The sequence below is a fragment of the Dermacentor albipictus genome, chromosome 6 (assembly GCF_038994185.2).
Source record: "Dermacentor albipictus isolate Rhodes 1998 colony chromosome 6, USDA_Dalb.pri_finalv2, whole genome shotgun sequence".
Lineage (NCBI taxonomy): Eukaryota > Metazoa > Arthropoda > Arachnida > Ixodida > Ixodidae > Dermacentor > Dermacentor albipictus.
Window position 1 is genome coordinate 24076365 of NC_091826.1, and position 23402 is coordinate 24099766.

The 23402-nt window shown below is 49.5% G+C and overlaps 1 protein-coding gene across 4 annotated transcripts in view; it reads left to right on the forward strand.

Moving 5' to 3' along the window:
* LOC135896502 (putative receptor-type tyrosine-protein phosphatase mosPTP-1) overlaps nucleotides 1–23402 on the forward strand; it is a 251298-nt gene that overhangs the window by 82180 nt on the left and 145716 nt on the right. For all 4 annotated transcript variants that reach the window (XM_065424921.1, XM_065424920.1, XM_065424922.1 and 1 more), the window contains exon 2: nucleotides 16735–17037. In XM_065424921.1, the coding sequence (XP_065280993.1) occupies nucleotides 16735–17037 (303 nt within the window). The remainder of the gene's footprint in view (nucleotides 1–16734; nucleotides 17038–23402) is intronic.

Sequence of the window (23402 nt, forward strand, 5' to 3'; positions counted from 1 at the left end):
ATACGCCATTCGTAAATTACCTGGAGGCTTACGTCTTACCACCATTCGTCCATATTCTGAGTTGGTTGGTTGGTTGGTTGGTTGGTTGGTTGGTTGGTTGGTTGGTTGGTTGGTTGGTTGGTTGGTTGGTTGGTTGGTTGGTTGGTCGATCGATCGATTGATTGCTTAAGAATAAGTGAAGCACCAACAGCCAGCAGCACTGCAAACTCTACACGAAAAGAAGCCAGAACACAGCCTGCTCCCTTAAGCTACGCACTATATATAGCTGTTTCCTGAGTCGTTGCGTTTCATCGAAATGTCGTCACCGCAACTGGAACACGAACCCTCTACCTAGCGGCCAGCAACATAACCTCGTCTAGACGCTGAGCCACTGCGGCGATTACGTTAATGCACTGAAAACCGCATCCCATCTCCGAGAGAACTAGCGCCATCATCATCATTAGCAGTACCGAAGAAGGTTGACAACTGCCTCGGTAACTGATTGGAATTGGATCGGAACTGATTTGGAACTGATTGGCATTTGCCTCCCCGGAGGGGCGTATACTGTACGCGATCTGCCCTGTTCTCAAGCTCCTCATGACCTGTTTCTGTTCGCCCAGCCGCTGTAATGCGTTGGTTAAGTCGTGCCTTCACCACACGGACAATTGTGGTAACTGCTTGTTGCACGCAGACTAAACTATTTGTAATCTCTGTGTTTATGTGTGCGTGTATGTTCACAGCCTAAGCGCATGCGTATACGTCGCCACACTAGTACTCAGTCGGCGGGCTTTGAGGATGCCTCTCGATCGGCTTCCATTTCCGATCTCATGCTCTTATAAACTAGCAGCTCGAAATGATGCTTGCTTTACGCGAGCAAATGCAGCGTCTTCTCTCTTCTCTGGAGTCAGCACGGCCGATGCATTACACGGTTGTCGGGCCTCTTCGGCTTCAAAAAGAGAAGGGGGGGGGGGGGGGGTGCTTGCGATGCGATTATACCATGCGCCGGGTCGGAAGCCGCCCGGTCAGGTTCTGCTGCGTTATACGCCACGCCCGCAGTGGATCGATGCCAGCCTGTGTAGTGGTTATGCTGTTCCGGTTTTCTTGTTTATTGTTATTTCTTTCACTTTCCTTTCTCTATACGTTTCGTCATCGCCGATGTGCTTTAGTTACGTGTAGGAGTCGTCGTTGCACGGCGGTGGAGGCTTTCCGCGCAGCCGGTTTGTGACCCCGACGCCAACAGACCTCGCTGAGGTCTCTCTCTCTCTCTCTCTCTCTCTCTCTCTCTCTGTCGTGACGTCAGTGCGCGACGTCACGCGGTCCGTCCCACGGTACTCATCGGGTAAATGCAAGAGCTACCTAAGGAAGGAACGTGGCTTGGATCAACTACCACTGCACTCGCCGCTGCAAAAAATTAAAATTATTCAAACATTGTTCTATAGTGTACGCAACTAATGGAAGGAAATTTTGCAGCGATGTACGAGGGAAGTTTGACAGCGTGAAAAGGTTATGGAACCTCACTTGGATAGGCTGTTCTTAATATACGCTTTTGGTAAAGCGTTGAGGAAACGACTTTGATAAGCTTCTCTTGACAAACAATAAAACAGGTAAGCGTTGTTGGTGGGAAGAGACGTGTTGCCTATAGACCATATTTTGCACAAGCGTTAGTGCAGCCATCCTTGGCTGTTGACGCTGCCGCTTTCTGTCAGTAGCAACGAAGTGCTCGGTGGTATACAGCCGATATTCGTGTGCACGGAAATGGTTGTGTGGATGCGTTCACGGTTCATGATCGAGCACGTTGACTTCACGTCACTTCGCGCAAAACTCAGATACGTAGCGCAATGTGTACGTGTGTCGCCCTTTTCTGTGTACTTCGCCTGAGCGTACGGTCTTCCAGAATTTGAACTGATGTATACAGTTCAATAACCGGCTCAAGATGGCGGTGCCCATCACTCTGAACTTCCTTCGCGTTACGCACATCCATATCGCTTCACTTCACTGTGGGTTTACTGACGGTGCTCTTATTTAGTGACGCGTACGGGTGGTCTTAAATTTCTGCACGCGTCACATATCTTACACGAGAAAGCAATGTCGTTATAGAGGTTATCTCGAAGCATGCCGTCAGAATGTGCGTTCGAGGTGCATATTCTTTTATACCTCGTTGTGGCGTGAGTATGAGAACAGAACCGAGCTTGGCCGTGCGTTTACAATAGCGCATTTACGCGTGCAAAATAAAATGAAAAGCTAATAAGACAATAAGACAAGCCAATGAATTAAGAAGGGCCGCCTTGCGACGTTCTCCATTGTTTACCAGACATATTTGATCAAAGAAACGTGCGTCGGGGTTCTGACGTGCGAACGCTTGACCGGGAGAATAAAAGAACGGCTCGAAGAGAAAGAAAGAAAGAAAGAAAGAAAGAAAGAAAGAAAGAAAGAAAGAAAGAAAGAAAGGAAGGAAGAAGTGACTCGATCAATCTGGCTCTTGTTTTCGTAGATGCCTCCCACTCGCCGCGAACGAGTAATAGAAGCAAAAACAACAGCGGTGAACAATTCAGCCGGGGGAACTGAGCAGATTGCGTTCAATATATCGGCGCTCCCACATATACGCGAACAATACCGGTGGCTGCCAGGCAGGCCGGGCACTTAAAAGCCTTTCGTCTTTCGCCCGCGGGGGGGCTCGCACTATAACGTCGGTGGTGGTGGGCGCGCTTTTCTAAGAGATCGTAAACGCCCTTGTAATAAACGGGAGCTGCAGGTTCCTCCGCAGTGTCTTTAAGGCGAAATTTTACGGGCTTCCTTTTTACGGGGCCATCGCTTCCACTCCGTTCAGCGGGCCTCTTGAGCGACGTCCACTAAATCTCCCTTGTCACGCTGCGTATACGCGGGGCAGTTTTGTATAATCCGCGCATGGACGGCAGCCAAGGAGCCGCACGCGCCATTCTGCACGCATGGAGGCGCGCCCGGCGATCCGTGTATTTCTTAGGGAAGCACCGTTTGGCTTCATTTTTTTTTTTGTCGTCTGCTTCGCGGCCTTATCTGGCATTATGAGAAGCGCTAAATTCTTGCATGCGTCGCTGCCTCCGAGGTATCCGCTTTGCTTTGTCCTGTACTCTCGCGCTGTAGCGTTCATATATAAAGCCTTCGCGAGCGCCAGCTGCGTAAAACGCAACTCGCTGGCTTTAGAAAAAGCGGATCTCTGTCCGGCGTTTTTTGGGGCTGGACAGACAACCGTACCTGGAATGTCAGTGCGTAACGCGGCGTGGCCGTAAGCAAGAATTTGTTACCGCTTCGCTCGTCCGTCGACAGTGCGCGACACGGTCCGGTGGCGTTTTACATGTATTCCGGTTACCTCGACTGTCCAGTGCTACCGCTAGCCTAAGGTAGAGAGCTCCGCTGGTAGTAAAGTGTCTGGCTTTGGACACTGGCTGCGAGGCTCAAACACACTCGACTTGCGTAGAACGCGAGGCTCGAATTTCAGTGAAGCGTGATATGGGCTCGCCCTTATACGATGCAAACACTACGATATGGCTAGTTGGTACGCATCCGGGGCTACTGACGCCACGACGTAGACATGAGGGACAGATGACGCGGTGGTTACAAACAGGATCGACAGAACAGACGGGTCCGCGAGGGACAGAAGAAGCGATGGCTACGACCTCGCAGACGGGTACGCAAGGGTATGCAAACAGACGAATAGGCAATAGACAGACGACACGATGGCTACAAGCAGAGCAAAACAGATGGCAATACGTCGTACAGACGACACATGGGTACAAGCAGCGCAAAGCAGACGGGGGCACAAGGTGCAGACGATACGATGGCTACGATTTGCAAAGCGAAGCAGACGGGAACACGAAGGACAGACGGCACAATCGGTATACCAGCAGCTCAAAACACACGGGTACACAAGCAACAGACGACAGAAGCGCTAGGAGGCAATCTGTTTCCTGAGAATACCTGCGACCTGGTGCTCGCCAGCAGAACGCCTTCGTATCCACGGCGGCATCTAATCCAGTGAAGAGACGTCGCGCGTCGTGCCTCGTTACCCATCGAGCACACTGCACACCGGAGGGGTGCTTGTTGATTCATGGAGTTTAAAGTCACCATCAAGCAGCACTGGGATTACAAAAGCCACCCTATAGTTGCGAGCTCCGGATTAATTTTTGGCCGCGCGGGGATTTCTTTAACGTGCACTTAAACCTAAGTGCACGAGCTTCTTGCATTCGGCCCCCTTCGGAATGCGGCCACCGGTGCATGCTGCCGGCAATTGAAACCACGACCCTCCTGCTCAGCAACCGAAAACACGCAGTAGCCATGTAGAGCCACCGCGACGGGTCACAGACAAAGGGTTCTGCGCCGCGCCACGCCCACTTCAAATCCTCGCACAGCTTAGTGACGTGTGCAGACGATCGCTTCGGCATGTTGCGCGCGACGTAAACCCCACTGAGCGAAGATTCGTGGTTTGCATGGAGCGCTGGGATGAAGACACCGACGAGACCTCTTAACGACATGGAGAAATAGAAGGAATGAAATGCGGGGAGATCGAAGACTAAACGCAACAAATTTGCTTTTGCGGATGTCCAGTTTGCTACCCTGCGACGGGGAGAGGGAATAAGCGCACGAACAGGCAGAAGGAAGAGGAGAGAAAGGTGAAGGGAGCACACGCGTGACGGGTACCCTCTCTCACTTATCAGTTATACTCTCTCGAGTCTATACTCTTCGAGAGAGAGAGAGAGAGAGAGAGAGAGAGAGAGAGGGATAACTGATGAGAGAGCGGCGCCTTCGGAGATGCCGCGGCGAGCTAATGAACTCTTGTTGTGTGCACAAGAGGGCGCTTGTTTCGAGGGGCGCGCGCGCGCATAACCCTACCCACGTGCGACGGCCCCGCGAGCAAGGCGGCGGATTAACATAGAACGCTCGTCGCAGTCGCTATGCTAATCCCCGGCGCCGGCCGCCTATCGCGGCGCATACTAATCGCGTGCTCGCTCGCGAGGCGTCTCGGAAGAACAAAAAAAAAAATAATTACAAGGTGATGCTGCGCGGGAAATGTTTTATTGTTCTCGCGAAGCCCCTTGCCCCGTCTGAGCGCGTTGAAATGAACGCCGCGGCGCCTTCCGTTCCCATACGCGTGCTTTGACCGTTAGCGAAACGCGTTGAATCGAAATGAGGATTGTGTGCTTCATTCTTCGAGCGCCCCCCTCATGTGCGCGATCACCCCTGGAATGCGTACACGTGAACGTCCCGCTGCTAGCGTCGAGTGGTGCATATGTATTGAGAAAAGGTTTATTGGCGGCTCCTAATGTAACGGCACAGCAACCGGGAACGGCGAAGCAGCCCGAAGCACTGTCCAAACGGACGCCAGCAATCAACAGCGCGAGCCGAGACGAGCCGCGCGTTGGCGATGCGGCTGTGCCGCGAGGCGCGTCTTCTTCTTCACAGTATATATACACACACACCCTTGTGTATTTACACTGCGAGAGGAACGCCACCTTGCGGCAGGCACGGTCGCTGCGGGTGGCGCGGGGTGACACGCTCGAACACTTTCTCACGCGTGCAGGGTATGGACCAGCGGTGGTACGCAGCAGTGGTGACCGCGTGTGTCCTCTACGGTGTTCCCCGCGCCCCTTGGTTGCATGTTCCCGAGAGAGAGAGAGAGAGAGAGAGAGAGAGAGAGAAAGGCAAAGGAAAGACAGGGAAGTTAACCGGAGATTATCTCCGGTTGGCTACCCTGTACTGGGGGAGGGGCAAGGGGATGTGATAGGTGAGATAGAGAAGGATTAAAAAAAAAGAAACTACACACACACGCACCTACACACTAACTGTTTCTGTGGGCACTGTCACGCAGCCCGCAAAGGCGTTCCTAGTGTTATGCAGTGTCACCGTACAATCCTGCGTCACACAGTGAAGTCACAATCTGTCAGAAAGTCCAGTGTATTGTAAATACCGCAGCAGCGCCTTCATAGCCGATCGCGCTGATGTTCGCGTAGTGCATGTTCCCGAGTGATGTACTATAGTTTGCTTGCAACGCGTCACTATCGAGGGACGGCACTTAAAGCGCCTCCTTGCCTCTCCCGCAGAAGGTGCAGGGTATTTGTGCTTAGGGTGCCTTGAATATGCTATAGCTGAATTTGGCTTTTTCTAAATCGTTCAGTTTTGTCTCCTGTAGATCCACGTTTGTTAAAGGTAAGCCGCTATATATACGTGTCTTCATTGCTCGAGTTAAGTGTGACGGAGACTATGCTTCCTCAAGAACATTTGTATATTAGGAACTCCTCAGGAACATTGCTCTCTCTATCTCCTCTCTCTTTCTATCTTCATCCCCGCACCTCTTCCCCCGATGCAAGGTAGCAAACCGGACCTGCGTCTAGTTAACCTCCTTGTTTTTCTTGTCCCTCCCTCCCTCCCTCGCTCCCTTTCTCAGGAACATTTGTTGTGTGTGCGTGTGAACTTTAGAACTGTTTCAAACTTTTGCGTCGTTTGGTGCAAATCTGTAAATTTAGCGCCATATATACCCAGCGTCGTCTGCAGCACCAAGGTCTATTTGAGCACAGATAATAGTAAAAAGTAAGTAGACCTTGCACCGTCTAGAAACGCTGCTTAAAACCTACTTCGGGCTATACAGAATCTGTGCTGTGACAGCAAAGAAATTCCGTGCCGTGACATTAGGGAAGACCTGTAGAACTCCGACAGTACAGCAATCTCGCACGCATGTCCAGCTGTTTGGGGCTCCGTGTTTAATGCAGCTTGTTCTCGCCTTTTACGTCCAGAGAAGCTGCAAGTTCCTAAATAAACAGCAGTCATGGAGGCAAGAAGAGTAGACGACTGTACGCCGACAGGTTACTAACGCATATTAATACTCAGTACTAATAAGTAATAGCGTGGGCTTTTGAGAAGGACATCCTTACCGCAAGTCTGAGAGCAACACTGTTCTTGCGGAGGTTTGGAAATTATAATGCGAGAGCATTCTTTTTGCTATACCCTGCCCCGCTTTGGTCTCTCTAAAATAAAAAAAAAGGAAACAATAAGCCACAGTAACCGTTATTTGTTGCAGGAACGAAGAACAGGTTTTAAAGAACGCACTGTGACTGCTGATATCAAAACAGGAACATTAAGACTCATCTTTATTTTGCGCTTAAAAGGAGAGTTCCTGACACAGCTAGTTGAGTAATGATCCGCTCTAAACTCCGTAAAGGCGAGTTTTCAAACTCCTTATCCGTCAGGCGCCCTATAAGACGGCGATATTGCCATGCCGAGGAACAGCATTCTTTTTTTTTTTGTACGGTATTTAGAGAAGCCAGGCTGCGAAACGCGGTGACACATCATAAATCTTTTTCTTCTTCTTTCTTTCTCTCTCGCCTCGCACAAAATGCCGGCCGAGCTAGTGAGAATTTACGTTCCACCGCAAAGGACTTTGCATGCGTTGGCGGTTTGGAATGAAGGAATAAAGCACGGGAACGTTACATAGGTGTCCCACATAGAAAAAGAGGAAAGAAAGAATCGATCACGGGCCAGGCCTAAGAAAACAATTGCGGAGAGCAAAGGGACAAGCCGAAACGTCGCGTGGCAAGACAAATGTCGCACACACAAAAGACGAGAGAGAGAGAGAGGGGGGGAGATGTATGTATACGGTCGGCGCGGCATTCCGCCGAGGTTCTACTATATGTCACACAGCTGGGGAGCGTGCGGATTGGGGGCGTGTGCATCGCCCTCTCGTGTTGATTTATGTAGTCCGTCCCACATCCACTGCCGCCGCCGATGCCTTGACCCTGTCATTGGGTCTCGCGCGGCGTCGTTCTGCGGCGTCGCGCCAGATCTTTGTTCTCTCTCGCGTGAAGTATATACCTTTGAGCGAACGCTGTTGTGCTGTTTACCTTGCACGCAATGAATCGACCCGTAAGTTATTTGCGCTGGACTCGTTAGTTCCCGTCCTGTGCGAATTGGTTTCCCATGTTACCTCGGTGCGACTCAAAAGGAGCCCCGGTTTGCTTCGTCTATTTTTTGATTGACGTGTGCTGTATAGCGGGCTGAGGTTTCAGAAATTATTTCCTGAAATTAAAGAGAGAGAAAGTACCGAAACGCTGTGGTTTTAATTCTAGGAGATATTTTTCATCTGGTTCATGATGATTTTAGCAAAATGTTATGTTATGTTTTAATCCTATGGTTTCCCATGGCATCCCACAGGTGTTAAGGATTATAGCTATATATAGAAAGAAAGTATAGGAATACTCCGGTTATAAATAGTGAGGATCAGAGTGTGGCATGGAAACATGAAGCGGCATATTTAGGTCGTTCTTTTATATGCAACGAACGTTCTGTAAATATAACGCATTGTAACCATTTTTTTTTTTAGGTTGCCTGTTGTGGAAGTTCCTGTTATGCTCCAAACTTTATCGTGAGGGCCAACTAAACGAGTAGATACTGAAAGACGTGCACCCCAAAAAGAAGTGCTGCGAACAATTTTATTCGCCGAAGTTGTTCACTCGGCCCGGTTTCGGTGGCCCGCGTTAACCAGGAAGGTAAACGTACAAAACAAAGCAGGGCGTCCTCGGTTAATTAGCCATTCACCGCGGTGGGTCCCCCCTTCGGGACCGCAGAGGCCTGTTGCATCCCACACGTGCGACGGTGCGACCTTGTTTAAGAGACGCCGCACGCTTTCCAAGAACAAAGACCTTCCCGCAGCGCGGCCAACGGCAGCCAGCCCGAGTCAAAGACACTGTAGCAACGCGTGGGCATTGCTGCAAGATGCCGCGAGCGTACCGCGCTTTCGCAGTTATAACGTGCAGTATTTAGAGTAGACTCACGGAGACGCTAAGAGAAGGATTATGAACTCCAGCTGTGCTAGTCAATTAACGATTCCGCAATATAGCAAAGCGGGTACTTTTCACTGTCAAAGAAAGCTTGCAAAGACGGGAAAAGTGCGCCAGATTCGATAATGCATGTGGCGATCGACGCCGCCATGAAATGTCCGAACCAGCTCGTCATGACGTCATTAATTTTGATAGCTTTTAGCTTTGTCTAGTGTATTGTTAATCCGTTGAGAACGACTCAATCGCATTTTAAGTGAACCAAAGACGCAGCAGAAAAGGTTTCGGGGACGTCTTCCTTGCGAGGCGCCGTAATGGCTGAAACGAAAGGAAACACTTCGAAATTCCTGGTGTAGACCGTACCGGCGATAAAGTTCCGGTGCGAAGCAATAAATCGGGGGTGGTACATGTGTTGTCGTTCTCTTATAGATCAATCAATCTTTATTTTCTGTCTATCGGCAACGTATACTGACAGAGGGGCCTTTGAAAAAAAAAAAAAAAAGCTGCCTCTATAGAACACGCCGACAACTTCACAGTCCTTTAAGCATTCCGGAATGGTGGATGCGAAATATGGTTACAAGAATATCACTATTCAACATACGATGCCGCTGTCACCGAACTATTGAACACGCAACCAACCATAAATCAATCATAAGTCATAAAGGCAGTGACGAACTTTAGCAAACGGAAACGTGCACTGTCGTCACGGGTTAATATTGTAACAAAGGAGAATCACTAGTAACCGACCCAGCCCCCGTATCAAGCATTAACGGCCTCCACAGCAACAAATGTGCACAGAAGCGGCAATAAAACAGGTTTTTATTCAAATGCCAAAAGAAAGAAGACAGGGTTTTGCAACAGTACTTTGTCAGTTTAAAGATATTTTGGGTTTCACATAGGGCGCTTTTATGTCAAAATACTGATACAAATGGCACGCGAGTCTTGCGAGTTCGTTAGTGGCCCTTTTCGGAAATCCACCGCTGCGTGCGAAAGGCCCGTTCTAGGAAAAGTGCTTCGCGTTCTTTCGTCCTCACAGCTCCTGACTCTCGAAACGACTTTGGAACCGTGGTTGAAGGTTTCATTGCCCCTTTCCCTTTTACCATTTCTTCACTCTGTGACTCTCTAGCGCTTGTTGCAGCGTGTGCGGGGGAAGTGAACGTGAAAATGCGGTATACCCTGGTCAAATTCCCGGTGCTTTTCTGTCGTCTGCAACAGGGCCTGCAGCGTGCCCTGTTGCACACCTCGCCTGACAGACCGCGGTCTTCTGCTTGCACCGTATGCACCGTATGCGTGCGGCGTCTTCCGGCCGTTTTAATTACGTCTTTGTCCCGCAGAGGACGCCCGAAAAGGGGCGCTAGAAGACTGCATGTCGTGTACGCCGCGTTTTGCAAGAGAGCGCTCGCTAGCTGGAAAGCCGCCCGGTAGCGCAGGGCCAAGGAAGGGTCGGTTTGTGGGGACAAAGGGATCACGATCAAAATAAAGGGAAGAGGTCGACGGGGAAAGGAGGAGAAAGCGTTGACGCGAGACGGCGCGCGCGCGTCGCGGTCCGGCCGCCGGTTTTAACAACACAAAAGGAAGGGTCGGGGACTGCGGTGCGAATACATGTACGTACCCGACGTACGCACCTCTGGTCGCGCATCTCATTAGGACTAACGAAAGAGGACGCTCGGTGTCGTCTGCCATCACGCACGTCTGCTGGAGACGCGCGCGTCGTCTTCTGCTGCAGTGCAGACGGGTTGTGTACGAGTGGCACGCGCCTGCGTGCTCCGGAAAGGAAACTGCTCTCGGGGAAGCGAGAGTAGATTACGTTCGCTCAAGGAAAAAGCGGTACGTTACAGCGTGCCGCTTCTTTATTTGCGTAATGAGCTGACCCGCTTTCGTGCCCGCACGCGCGCCGTGTCTACGGACAACAAAGGACAAAGGGAGAAAGGTTCACTGCGTGGTCGGCCAACGGCCAGACAGAAGTTCGTTGCGACGTGTGTGCGCGCTGCGTTACCTCACGTCGCGTGGGCGCTCGAGCTATACATACAGCACAGTAACGGCGTAGCTTCCTGTCCCAACGTTCGCGGACGGCGCCGGTTTGCGCACACAATGCGAAATGGCGCGTGCTGCCACAAGAGTCGTGCAGACGGCGCGGGGTGGGCTGCGTCGAGAACCATTGAGATCCGGGCGCTGTGTAGCAGACGACGCGATGCCGTCGAGTGTCACTCTCTCCCCATCTCTCATCCGTCTTCTTTATATTGCATTTTCTCTACGTCTTTGCTAAGTACTTTCACTGGCACCGGTCACGCCGTTGTTTCGAGCACAATGTTTCTTTAAAGGCCTCTTCGTAGCCCTTGCAGTGCGTCCATCGTGTTTATTTCTTTCCGGGCTCTCTGAGCTGTTGCTGCTGCTTTGTCGTCTGCTTTCTCGGCTATCCCGCCGCCACCGTGCGCGTCTGCTTGATGCTGCCGTCTGCTTTTTTGTGACTCTGTTTTTCTCACATAAACCCCTGTAGCGGTTAGGCTTGGCTTTATTGAGTCACCCACGCTCTACGCTTCTCGCCGCCGTTCGAGTGACCGACCCTTTCTTTTCTTCTCCTGAACCCCCCTCATTTCTATACACACGCCAAAAGTTTAGGGGCGTCTTGTCAAGAACGGGATGGGAGGAAGTGAGAGGTGAGCGTTATTGTCATTTTGGTTCGTTCGCTCAAGGCATCTGTTACACTCAACTAGCTCTATATCTAATGAAATGTCATTATTCTCCGAGCAGTTCCCGGTAAATGTTGCAATTACATCTAAACACCGTGGTATATCGACAATGCGACCACTACTTTCTCCAAGCACAACCACTTGACACGTCTGGGCGTGACAACAAGCACAAGGCAATGGTTTGCAGATCGCGGAAGCACATATTCATTAGCGCAAGTGAAATTGTGATATGAACGGAAGAATGGATTCTGGCATTTTAACGAGAATCACTGACTGTATAGATGCCGGATTCGGGAAATGCGCATGGCAACCACTCTAGGAAATTGTACTACGTTGTCTGACTCTCCCTAGGGCACTGCTCTGAAAGCTGCACTCAACTCGTTCTATGCATTCCTAGAGACAGCGATTACATAACTGTCGCCTTGTCCTCATTGGCAGCGAACACTTGACGGCGTTGCTCAATCTTCATTACTGCAGGTTCGCTGAGTAATTAAGTACCCTTTAGCCCGTTTTGCATTTCATCTGTATAGCATGACAACCCCACCCCGTTTAGAGTACAGTCTCGTTAACAGCAGTTCAGAGTTTTCATTACCGAGCAACTAGAAGAAGGAGATAGATGGATATTCTCTGCTTAGCGTTGCCTTCGTAGGCCCGTTTGTATTCCATTCGTTGAGCAGCAAAGTGCTACCAGCTTGTCTACAAGTACATGCTCACAGACATGTTCACTTGCTTCTACAAAATACACTAGTCACTTGCTAATCCGTGAGCTTGGGCATGTTCTATGCTTATGCACTGTGTATGAATACGCCATACTATACGTCACCCTCATCAACAGGGGTATAGCGTACTGAGCGTATGGTCAGGCAAACATCTCCAGTGTCTATTAAAGAACGCTCCTCTCATCGCAGGTGTAGTCATTTCCTTGCATTACTTTTCTTTCCTCTTTTCAGTGCATGTTTCTCACCGTTCGTAAACCCACTTTCAATCGTTCTTGCTGCGGAGTCATGCAGTGCGGCTCCTCTGACAGCGTTCGCTGGAGGCCAGCCTCCAGGATTCCTAACCAGGACGGATGGAGTAACAGAAAGATAATAAATGCGAAACGGACGGCGGAGCGCGAGGCATCACGATATGTGTGTCAAACAGATGCCACTGGAAAGAAGAAGGTTGGCCCGGCGCTTTAGACGCGAGACCGGTCGGCATTCCGCGTCGAGGTTCCATATGCAACGCACCTGCGGTCGAGGGCATAGATTTCGTGTATATATGCACGGCCGATTGCGTTCGCGGTTCCTTGCGCCCTCATGCATAGCGCGCACTTGGCGACGAATAGTGCGTTCCTCGTCACATTTCTATCTATCTATCTATCTATCTATCTATCTATCTATCTATCTATCTATCTATCTATCTATCTATCTATCTATCTATCTATCTATCTATCTATCTATCTATCTATCTATCTATCTATCTATCTATCTATCTATCTATCTATCTATCTATCTATCTATCTATCTATCTATCTATCTATCTATCTATCTGTCTGTCTGTCTGTCTGTCTGTCTATCTATCTATCTATCTATCTATCTATCTATCTATCTATCTATCTATCTATCTATCTATCTATCTATCTATCTATCTATCTATCTATCTATCTATCTATCTATCTATCTATCTCCGTCTGTAAGCGGACCAACACCGAAATAAAATAAAAGCTCAAGCATCATGCACACCATTTAATTGAAACGTTTCAATCAACGTTTCAAGCTTCGCTTAGCGTTGATTATAACAAGTGCGTTGCAGCTGCCATAGTTTTAAAGTGAACAGCTTTTTTTTTTTTCACTCTTTTGGCCGTTCTTGTATTTGGTCGGACTCAGCAAGAAATACGTTCGTTCGTTCGTTCGTTCGTTCGTTCGTTCGTTCGTTCGTTCGTTCGTTCGTTCGTTCGTTCGTTCGTTCGTTCGTTCGTTCGTTCGTTCGTTCGTTCGTTCAAATGATCGGTCACATGATCGCTCTATCGCTCCTTCTTTCGTTTAGACCATTCGCTTACATTGACACTCGTGATCGATGTCACACATCTACCCGGTACAGGGTACCGAGCCGACTGGAGATAATCACTGGTTAACTTCCCTGCCTCTCCTTTGCCTTTCTCTCTCTTTCTCTCTAACCGTCGATCGTTTCTGCGCATTTCTTTTTCTTTTTCACTGTATCAATGGCGACGATCTTTAGCGATAGGAGCTGTTTGGAGCTAAGCAGACGAACACTTCACACTTCTGGTTCGCGAACGTCTCTGCTTTCTGTGCAGATGTCTGGGCAGAAGACGAACGTCTGCCCTGTGAAGGACTTTTTAAAGGGAAGCGAAAAATGTAAAACTAAATCAGTGTTCTGATCAGTATTCAACAGCAACAAAGTGATCTTCGAATAGTCCACGTTCAGAATCTGGGCATTTCCCGCTGAAACTCCAGCGCCGTTGCCTCAATGTGTCGTCACGGATTTCAAAGTATTTGCTCGTATTAAGGCTGTCGTGTTTCGCGAACTTCTGCTTTTAATCGTTCCCTTCTGACTTAGAAAAGTAACAATAAATAAATAAAAAGAAAGAAAGAAAAGAACTGGTCTGTCACGGTTACCCGTAATGTAACTACGCTATCATCAATCTATTTGACGTCTTTCTTTCTTTTCTTTACTTGTTTTAAAATTCTGTGTGTTACGCGAATCTGTCTACCACGATACGGTCCGCCGTGAGGCTGCTTGTGAGAACCGCCTGAACTGCGCATGCGCAGTTCAGGACAGACAGCTATCGAACACCAATCGCGGCACTTTTCCGTACACGCCTTGCCCAATGTCAGGCAATCTCACCCATACTACCGACGATTTCGTCTCCGTCGTCAAGACGTACAAAAAGAAAAAAGAAAGGAAAAAAAACTTCGTGTGCCGTCTGTTATGGAATTTTACAAAGATCTCGGAAACGCCCGTGCTATGTTGGCACAATCTAGAATGGGAAGGAAAACCATACATCATACTTTGCGAGCATCTTCGGCAGAGGACGCCACAGTTATCGGGACCTGTCAAGCGGAGGAAGCCGTGACCTCGAAGTTGAGCGTCCTGTCGTAAACCGGGAGGTCGCGCCCAAGTCGCGTGCCTTTCTTCGAGTTTTAAACACCCCGACCCGTCGAGTGCTTTCGTAGCTACCGTTGGCTGACGTGTGATTTACGATCTGCTGAGGTCTGGCCTGCTGCTTCTTCTGGAGAAAATGAACTTGAAGATACAGAGAGAATTTAAGGAGAGTACGGACGCGTGTGCGTCTGCGTGCGGAAAGAAGAGGGGGACGAGGTACGTTGGAACGTTCTAGGCAGCGGACAAGAAAGCCGGGGAGATTTCGTCTCTGAGATAAGACAAATATGGCGGCGGCGGCACTATTAGCACGCGCGGATCCGGACTTGAGAGAGAGAGACCTACTCGGAGAAGAGACGCGCAAAAGAGTCGTCTGCTTCGAACGTTGTTTTGTCTGTCACGTTGTGCGTTCCCGTTCAAGATTGTCTGCCCAGTTTCTAACACGTTTTATATTTGTTACATCTCCCCCCTCTCCCCTTTTATTATTCTTACAGTTGCTTGCAGTTGCTCTTAAATCGTTTGCCGACAAGGCGCTTGCGTTTTATCTGTTGTTGATTTCCTGCTTTCCGCGAAATCGTCTGCTACCCTGCTTACTACGTGCCTTCTTCTGCCGCTCGTTCCTTGTCGTCTGCTACACGACTGTCATTTTCTCGCCGTCCACTTCTGCTTTCCTCCGCTCTCGGGCGCAGTTCTCGAGGCGATGCCTTATCTCGAGCTTTATCGGGCGGCTGTGTTATTACGGAGAGTAAGAGTGACAGCGCCGCTTGTTCAGACGTTGAGGAACAAAGCAGAGAGAGAGAGAGAGAAAGCGATGTAAAGGAGGAGTAGGCGGGACGTCACGAAGTTTCGCGATGACGGCTCGACGAAGTGGCCGAGGAGGTGGAGTCGGCGGCGCCTTGTAGTTCGGCGACCGCGCAACACAATGACCTCGCCTTCTTTTTCAATTTCTGCCGTCACAGATCTTTCTTTTTCAGTCTCCGGGTTCGTTATGCTTGAACCACATTTTGTAGTCGCTGTGGCATTTCGCCGGACGTGTTGTACACGATATCGCGCGGGCATCGTATGCACGTTCCGGAGACGGATCTGCGATCGACGCGATAACAGGTGGCTCCCCCTATCAAGTTGCTTGCGAAGTGTTCCAGAAAGGATACGATTTTAGGTCGTCTGGCGCTTACCTGTGTCGGAATGGTGCTCGCCGGCAAGATTTCTTCTTCACTTCGAGGTAGTGGGAAAGTCTGGAATTTTTGGAGGATTGTTGGCAATGTGTGGATGGAAGCAGAAGAGGGCCTGGCCGGTATTCATGAGAAAGTTCTTACGTCAGAACTGCGCGTCAGAGCAGATGCAGGCCGATCGTGACGTTCGAGAGTTTTCGTGTGACCGGTGTTCGGGTAAACGCAAGCTGGGTGGGCGTTTCACCGGATGAGTGGAGGCGCAAGCAAACTGCCTGCACGGTGCAGCTGCCTGGTAACGCAGAGCTCGAGTGGTCAGGAAGTGTCTCGAGCGGCCAGTCGCGCGGCAATTTTGCGTGTGTTCACGGTCTTCCTTCATGCTCCGAAAAACACTTTTATGTAGCACGTATTTAGCAACAGAAAGCTGCATCGGGAGTTTTTCATGTTCCTCTACAAATTTCTCATTGACACTCCTAATCTAATTATAATGTTTGAGAAATTGGTTATTTGATTAAGACTAATTATGCAATTAGTCGGAATGAAAAAAAAAATCTGCGTATCTCCATGTGACGGCAAACAACATTACTTTGGTTCTGTCCAGCTACGCGGCATTTGCATATTTTAAAAGTTGTTTGGCTAAAGTTACGTGGAACACCCTGTATTTGAAACATAAGGGGCTTCAGACAAGATGACACGAACCAGTGAAAGCAGTAAGAAAAACTTGCAGAACTACTAAAATTTGCTAGATTAGACATCTCAGAGTCAGGGGGGACATATGACATAGAAAGGGCTTCAGACAAAAGTCTTTGCAAACCACTGCAACCACTCTAGTACAACGCGGTATCGCGTATCAAATCCGCATCGAGGGTGCAAGCTGGGCTGGCTGGAGTGCATCCACGTTTTCGACAACACAATGTCAGACGTGTTCGCAGTGTCTTAGTGGACTCTACTGCCCGGTGCTCGCGTGACGCCTCCTCTCCTCCTCCGCTGCAGGTGATGGCGAGGCGGAGAAGATCTTCGTGCGCGTCGGGGCCAACGTGACCTTCCGCTGCCCGGACCTGCCCCAGTCGGGCCAGCAGCCGCGCCACCTGACCTGGTGGAAAGAGGACCGGCGGCTGATCGAGGCGACCCGCGAGCGCGTCACCGTGGCCCCCGAGGCCGGAGCCCGGGTCGCACTGATGCCCGGCTCCAGTGCGCTGCTCTTCCGCTCGGTGGTGGCCGAGGACAGCGGAGAGTACCAGTGCGTGGTCAACAACCGGCAGGGCAGGCGGGGCATCGTCCGACTCTACGTGCAGGGTGAGCGAACAACACATTCTGTATAGCAGGATGCGTTGTTGGGCAAGTTGGTTCATTGTAATGGGAAACATTGGTTGCGCTTTCTAGACAATCACATGTAAGAAGACACGACAGGCGCGGTAAGGCGCGGTATTTCTTAGATGTGATTGTCTAGAAAGCGCAACCAATGTTTCCCATTACAATGAACCAACTTGCCCAACAACGCATCCTGCTAAACTTCATTTCTTCGGCATCGGGCTCTTCCTTTTGTGTTCTCCCTTCATCATGCCAAGTATCAGCGGTTTGCGCCTGTCCTGTCTTCTTACATGTGATTGTCTAGAAAGCGCAACCAATGTTTCCTATTACATTCTGTATAGTGTACGACTCGATATCTCGGCTGCTTTACCCGCGCGTCTTAGAGTCTACCAGACAATGCGTGTGCGTGTTGGACGCTTCGTGGGCTTCGATGGATGCGGATATAGCTATGGATACGAATGTTTCTCGAGACGTGACCAGCGTTGCAGCATTAGATTGACGCGGGTGACGCCCAACCACTTGTTTTACGGCTTCGAACACCTTGATACGAAAATTATATATGCACTAAAGAAAGAGGAAAGATGGGGAGGTAAACTCGAGTTGTACATTGGTTTGCTTTACCTTGACGCGGGCGTAAGTATAGGTATGAATATATGTATAAAAGAATATGCAGATTCAACGCAGCGTTTTAGAATCGATGTGAATTAAGCGAAGTCTTCGTGAAGCGCTTGATCAAATGCTCCAAATTTGCCCATTTCATTCCTGCGTCTGCGCTTTGCGGCATAAGAAACTCGCGAAGTTGCACCACGCAGTACAGCGCGTGCGACGATAATCTCAATATATGTATGGTGTTCACGATATAATAAGTGTATACGTACACCAGGCCAACAAAATATTGCCGACCATGAAATCTGAGAAAAAGCTGAATATCTCCCCATCCTCACAACGCAGCCTGGTACTTGTATTTCTGGCCTCGACTGGAATATGCCAAAAATATAGTCGTCTACAACTGGCTACTGCTGCAGGCGTCTCGGAAATTGAACGCTTCCTCAAATCCTGCGGTCCGTAAACTTTAGTGGCCGAGTGTACGTGGGACTATGGCATAATAGAATTAAGAATGAAAAAAAAAAGAGAGAGAAGCGATTGTGGCTTAATGGATCGGACTGCTGTGCTGAGGTACATAACCTCCATCTGACCATCGGGCACGTAATTCAACTTTTTTTTTTTAAAGCTATATGCTGTTCGGCAAGCTAGCAGTAGAACCAAGCGGCACCCACGGTCAGAAAATCCGGGGAGGGTTCGCGAAGAAAGCTGCGCTTTAATGGAACGAAACAGGAAAGGAAAAATGCTGCAGCGTGCGGTCGAAGTAAGTAAAGTTCAGCCAGGTCATAACTTAAGGCGCTTGCAGCATTTGAAGAAGCGAAAACCGCAAGAACGGAGTTCACGTGACTTCACTAGTGAGCTAGCACCGTAAACGCAAGGTCGAACAAGGATTCCAAGTCTATACTTGACCATGTTCATTCTATTTGCTGCGATAGCGACACAACATGCACTTTCTACTCTCCCATTGTAGGGTAGCGAACCGGATGCATTGCCATCTGGCCAACGTGCCCTCGTTTTGCTTCGCAGTACGTTCCCCTCTCCTGAAAATGCGCGTGTCACACTTTCGCCATGTTCTCAACCCCCTTTCGCGGTGCTAATCGCGCTCACCCGTACCAATAGGACACACCGCATAGGCAAACACGGACAGGCATCACCAGCGTGACACAACGCGTTGACAAGGAAGCGGTGTCCTCGCCAACGCCCGCGTTGGAATGGCGTTGCGGAGAAGACCAGAAAAAAAAGCGTGCACTTTCCCAGATGACACCACCTATAGTTCGATCATGTATATCCACGTCCTGTGGATTCTATAGGCGTGTATTCGCAAGAAGAAATGTTTGCATGCAACTGTTCGTAAGGGGAAGATCTTAATCAGTCGGACATAACATTGCGTTGGGCATAGTATACGACCGACCAATAGCAAACAGCCATTGCACGAACGAAAAGCTTCGTGCATTCGGCCCCCCGAAAGCTTAATTCTTGGCGTGCAGTAGATCGTCATCGAATGCTTCGATGTCCGTGTGTGCATAGCTATATACGTGGCCAGCTGCCTTCTATACATTGATGGATTTCCGAGGGGTCGGCAGAAGCGCGACCCGGTTTTACGCCGATCGGTTAATCGACGTTCGTCGCGAGCTATTCCCGTACCCCCCCTTTTTTTTCAATCGACCCTTACATATGGCTGCCTCTTTGCTACGCAAGTCACGAGGGGTGGGGGGGGGGGGGACGTGAGGGTCATTTCTGTGACAAAGTGCATGTTTCTTCGCTCACAAAAGCGCGCGTGCGCAAACTTATCGGCCTCGATATCAGCAGAACGACAGCTCGAAGGAAGGAAGGAAAAAGTGGAGAATGAAAGGCAGGGAAGTTAACCAGGTTAGCTTAACCGGTTTGCTACCCTACACATGGGAGAGGGATGGGGGCGATGAATGATGGGGATGGGAGAGAGAGAGAGAGGGCACATAACACAGCACACACATCGTCAGTTAGAGCACCTGGCTTCTTCGCGTCCTTGCGCCATCGGCTGGCTTCCTTGTCAAGAACACTCGTTTAAACCCGCGCTTAATATCGAGATACTGTCCAGAGAAAGCCGATTAAGGTCATTGAAGGTTACCGGAAGGTCGCTATGACGCAGCAGGTAGCGAACAAAGTAGATTTATTGGTACAGAGTGCAGAGATGTCCTGTTCCTGACGTCGTTATGTCCGTCGGCATAAAACTGACGTATGTGAATATGTTAATGAGTTCGATCGAGCTTCACTTTCCTGCAAAACGCCGCCATTATGATGTGACCTGTCGTTGCTTCCCGCTGTATATAAAATGAACCGTTGGTTTTTGAAGTGGACAGTCAAGCAAACTTCTCTACTAAATTAAGTTAATTCAATAATGGGATTTCACGTGCCGATTACAATCACGATTTCATTATGAGGCGCGCCGTAGTGAGGTCGGGACTAAGGGTTAGCTTTAGCCACCTGGGGTTCTTTAAGGTGCTTAAAAAAATATCGCAGTTTCGCCACAAGGGTGCAGCAGTGCATGCGATAGCAATATGTTAGAATGATACACGTGGTGTAAGACTCGTAGCTGTAGTGGCAGTATGAGCTGAAGTAAATATAAGCTGACTAAGTAAAAACGAACTGTTGTGCTAGGGGTCCTCCGTTTGTATCCTGCCGTGGGACAATTTCTTTTATGTTTATTAATGAGAGTCAACGCCCTTTTTAGCGACTTTACCAACACGTTTCCGTATCGGGTATGTTTTAAACCTATTTCCCGGGCCGATCCCGGAGGTATAGCGCACAGCTGCACCAATAACATTACATATCATTTTCAGGTTTGAGCTCTCTTATTGTTTCGCACTTTTGATATGCAAGTCCGAGAATATTCACGATAAAAAGCATGCGCCATAAGTGTTTTCTTTCATGACATTTGTTCGTGGGCTCTCAAAATTCCAAGAAATAATTTTGTCAGGAATTTGAAACCCGGTACCGAGAAACTTGAGTGTTAGATTGGTGTGGAATATATAGCCAGCATATACCGCATGTCACACAGCAATGCGTAGCATATAGCATAAGAGAGAGAGAGAGAGAGAAAGCAAGGACAGGAAAGGCAGGGAGGTCAACCAGAAGAGTATCCGGTTTGCTACCCTACACTGGGGGTGGGGGAAAGGCGAATAGAAAGAAGAAGAAAGGGAGAGAGTAAGCACGGAGTACGTGTGGGAGGGACACTATGCACAGGGACACTATAAACGGTCTCTTAAACCGGTGTACCTCAAGTATTGCAGTAATGCACGTAATGCACGTAACCCGCCGTGGTTGCTCAGTGGCTATGGTGTTGGGCTGCTGAGCACGAGGTCGCGGAATCGAATCCCGGCCACGGCGGCCGCATTTCGATGGGGGCGAAATGCGAAAACACCCGTGTGCTTAGATTTAGGTGCACGTTAAAGAACCCCAGGTGGTCAAAATTTCCGGAGCCCTCCACTACGGCGTGCCTCATAATCAGAAAGTGGTTTTGGCACGTAAAACTCCAAATATTATTATTATTAATGCACGTAATGCAGTAATGCACGTAATGCAGTAATGCACGTAATGCAGTATTGCAGTATAGCATGAATACCTACGTGTATACGGAACCTCGCGACAACGGCGACGACAAAAATTTGCTTGGAGTGTCCACAGAATTTCGCTCCCATCGAAATGCGGCCGCTTGGCCGGAATCGAGTCCTTTGGCTATATTAAGTGGCGCAACGTCACGACCAATAAGCTACCGCTGCGGGTAAAACTTCCCGTGCACATGAAACGTACATATACGACATACACGTGTCCCTTTTCCTTCGCGTGGCCTATCAAGTCTAAAAAATTAAACTATGGGGTTTTACGTGCCAAAATCACTTTCTGATTATGAGGCACGCCGCAGTGGAGGACTCCGGAAAATTTGACCACCTGGGGTTCTTTTTTAACGTGCACCTAAATCTAAGTACACGGGTGTTTTCGCATTTCGCCCCCATCGAAACGCGGCCGCCGTGGCCGGGATTCGATCCCGCGACCTCGCGCTCAGCAGCCCAACACCATAGCCACTGAGCAACCACGGCGGGTGCCTATCAAGTTGCATCCAGCATTGCAATTCGCATCTCATAACAATTACCTCCCTCTGCATACACGTTCCGTTCAGAGTTGAGCGGGCGAAATGCGTGTCATTGTGTTGTGGACCCCCCTGCCGCTTAAATAAAGGTATGCGGTGTTCGCGAGAGGCAATTCAATCTATACCTCATCGCCCCCCCCCTCCCCCGCGTCTCCCCATTCAAAGCACGAGCTTAGACCCTGCGTCCATGGGACAACCAATCGCGTGATTTCCCTCCATGAGCAACGTTTCCCGTCGGCGTCGCGAGAAAAGAAACCACGATACGCGCACGCACAGGCCAATGCTCTCGCGGCCTGTCATTTGTGCGCCATCGTTTCTCTTTCGATCCCCTTTCTCTTTCGTCATTTTTTTTTCTTCGACACGCACACACACACGCCAAGTTACACCGCTCAGGAATAAGCCCCGTGTTTATTTCGGGAGCGGAATCGTTAGTTCGAAACGCTCGCTCCTCAACCATAGCGCTTCTTTTCCGCGTAGCGCTTCAGTTGTATATACGCACACACCCGCGCTCTCGCATGCAATGCCCCCAGGTGCTCTGGGAGTAAGCTGCGAGATAGATCGCGGGAGTAATCTAATCGAATGTGAATATCAATTTCCCCTAATGCGGCGTTCTTTGCTCGCTTGCATATATAGCGCGCGCGAGTTGGGTCGCTTTCTCGCCTCATGCGCGGCTGGCAATTTCTTTCGCGTTTGGCCGGAGGGGGGGATATGGACCGCAGCGACGCGATCCATAACTTCGATTTACCCGTGATCGAAACGCCGGATTCGAGTGGGCAATATATTCGGGATGCATCTGTACGTATGGATGCGTGGTGCGTGCTTCTGACCTGCATTAGCGGTTGGTTGCTTGGTTTTTCTGTATTCGTTTTCTTTTTTGTCCCTTCCCCGGGCGAAATGATGCGCGATAGAGAAACAACGCCAGTCATTCTGACCTACGCCCTCCGATGAGCGGTATGCGTGGAACACGTACCGGTGCCTTCGCTTTCGTGATAGCCTAATGGAGCGTATACAATAATGAGAAAGTAGGGTACCAAGTTACCGGGTTCATTAAGCATTGCTATGCAGGCTAAACGGCGCACACTGCTAAGCTAATCGATTAATTCTCTCTCTCTCTTTCTCTCTCTCTCTCTTTACGTGTATAAGCGATAAAGTGATATAAGTGATATCAATGCGATAAGATAAAAAGGCTGAGTAAGCAGGCTGAGTCCGGTTTGTTACCCTGCATTGGGGAAAGGGTTCTGAAAAATGAGACCGGAAGAGGAGGTAATGCCACGAAAGCACAGACATGCACACGCGTGTACGTGTGTGAATGTGTTCAGTCAGTCACAAGCAGTGTGCTTGTGTTCGTGTGTTAGCGTCGTTCGCTCAGCCACAAGCAGCCAAGTGTGGGCTGATGTGTGTACCCTTGATCGAAAGTATTGTGTATGAACTACGTTGTATGCGATAACCAGGCTGACTATGCTAGACTGCTTAATATGGTATCCTGTGGCATTCTATAAGCTCTATAATACCGCTTGGAATCGAAACAACTGTAGTACTAGCTACCTACAGAGGTCTGTAGGATTGTCAGGAGCGACGTGGGAACAGCACCGCTCAGCCGAACGAGGGCATGGCCTCCAAG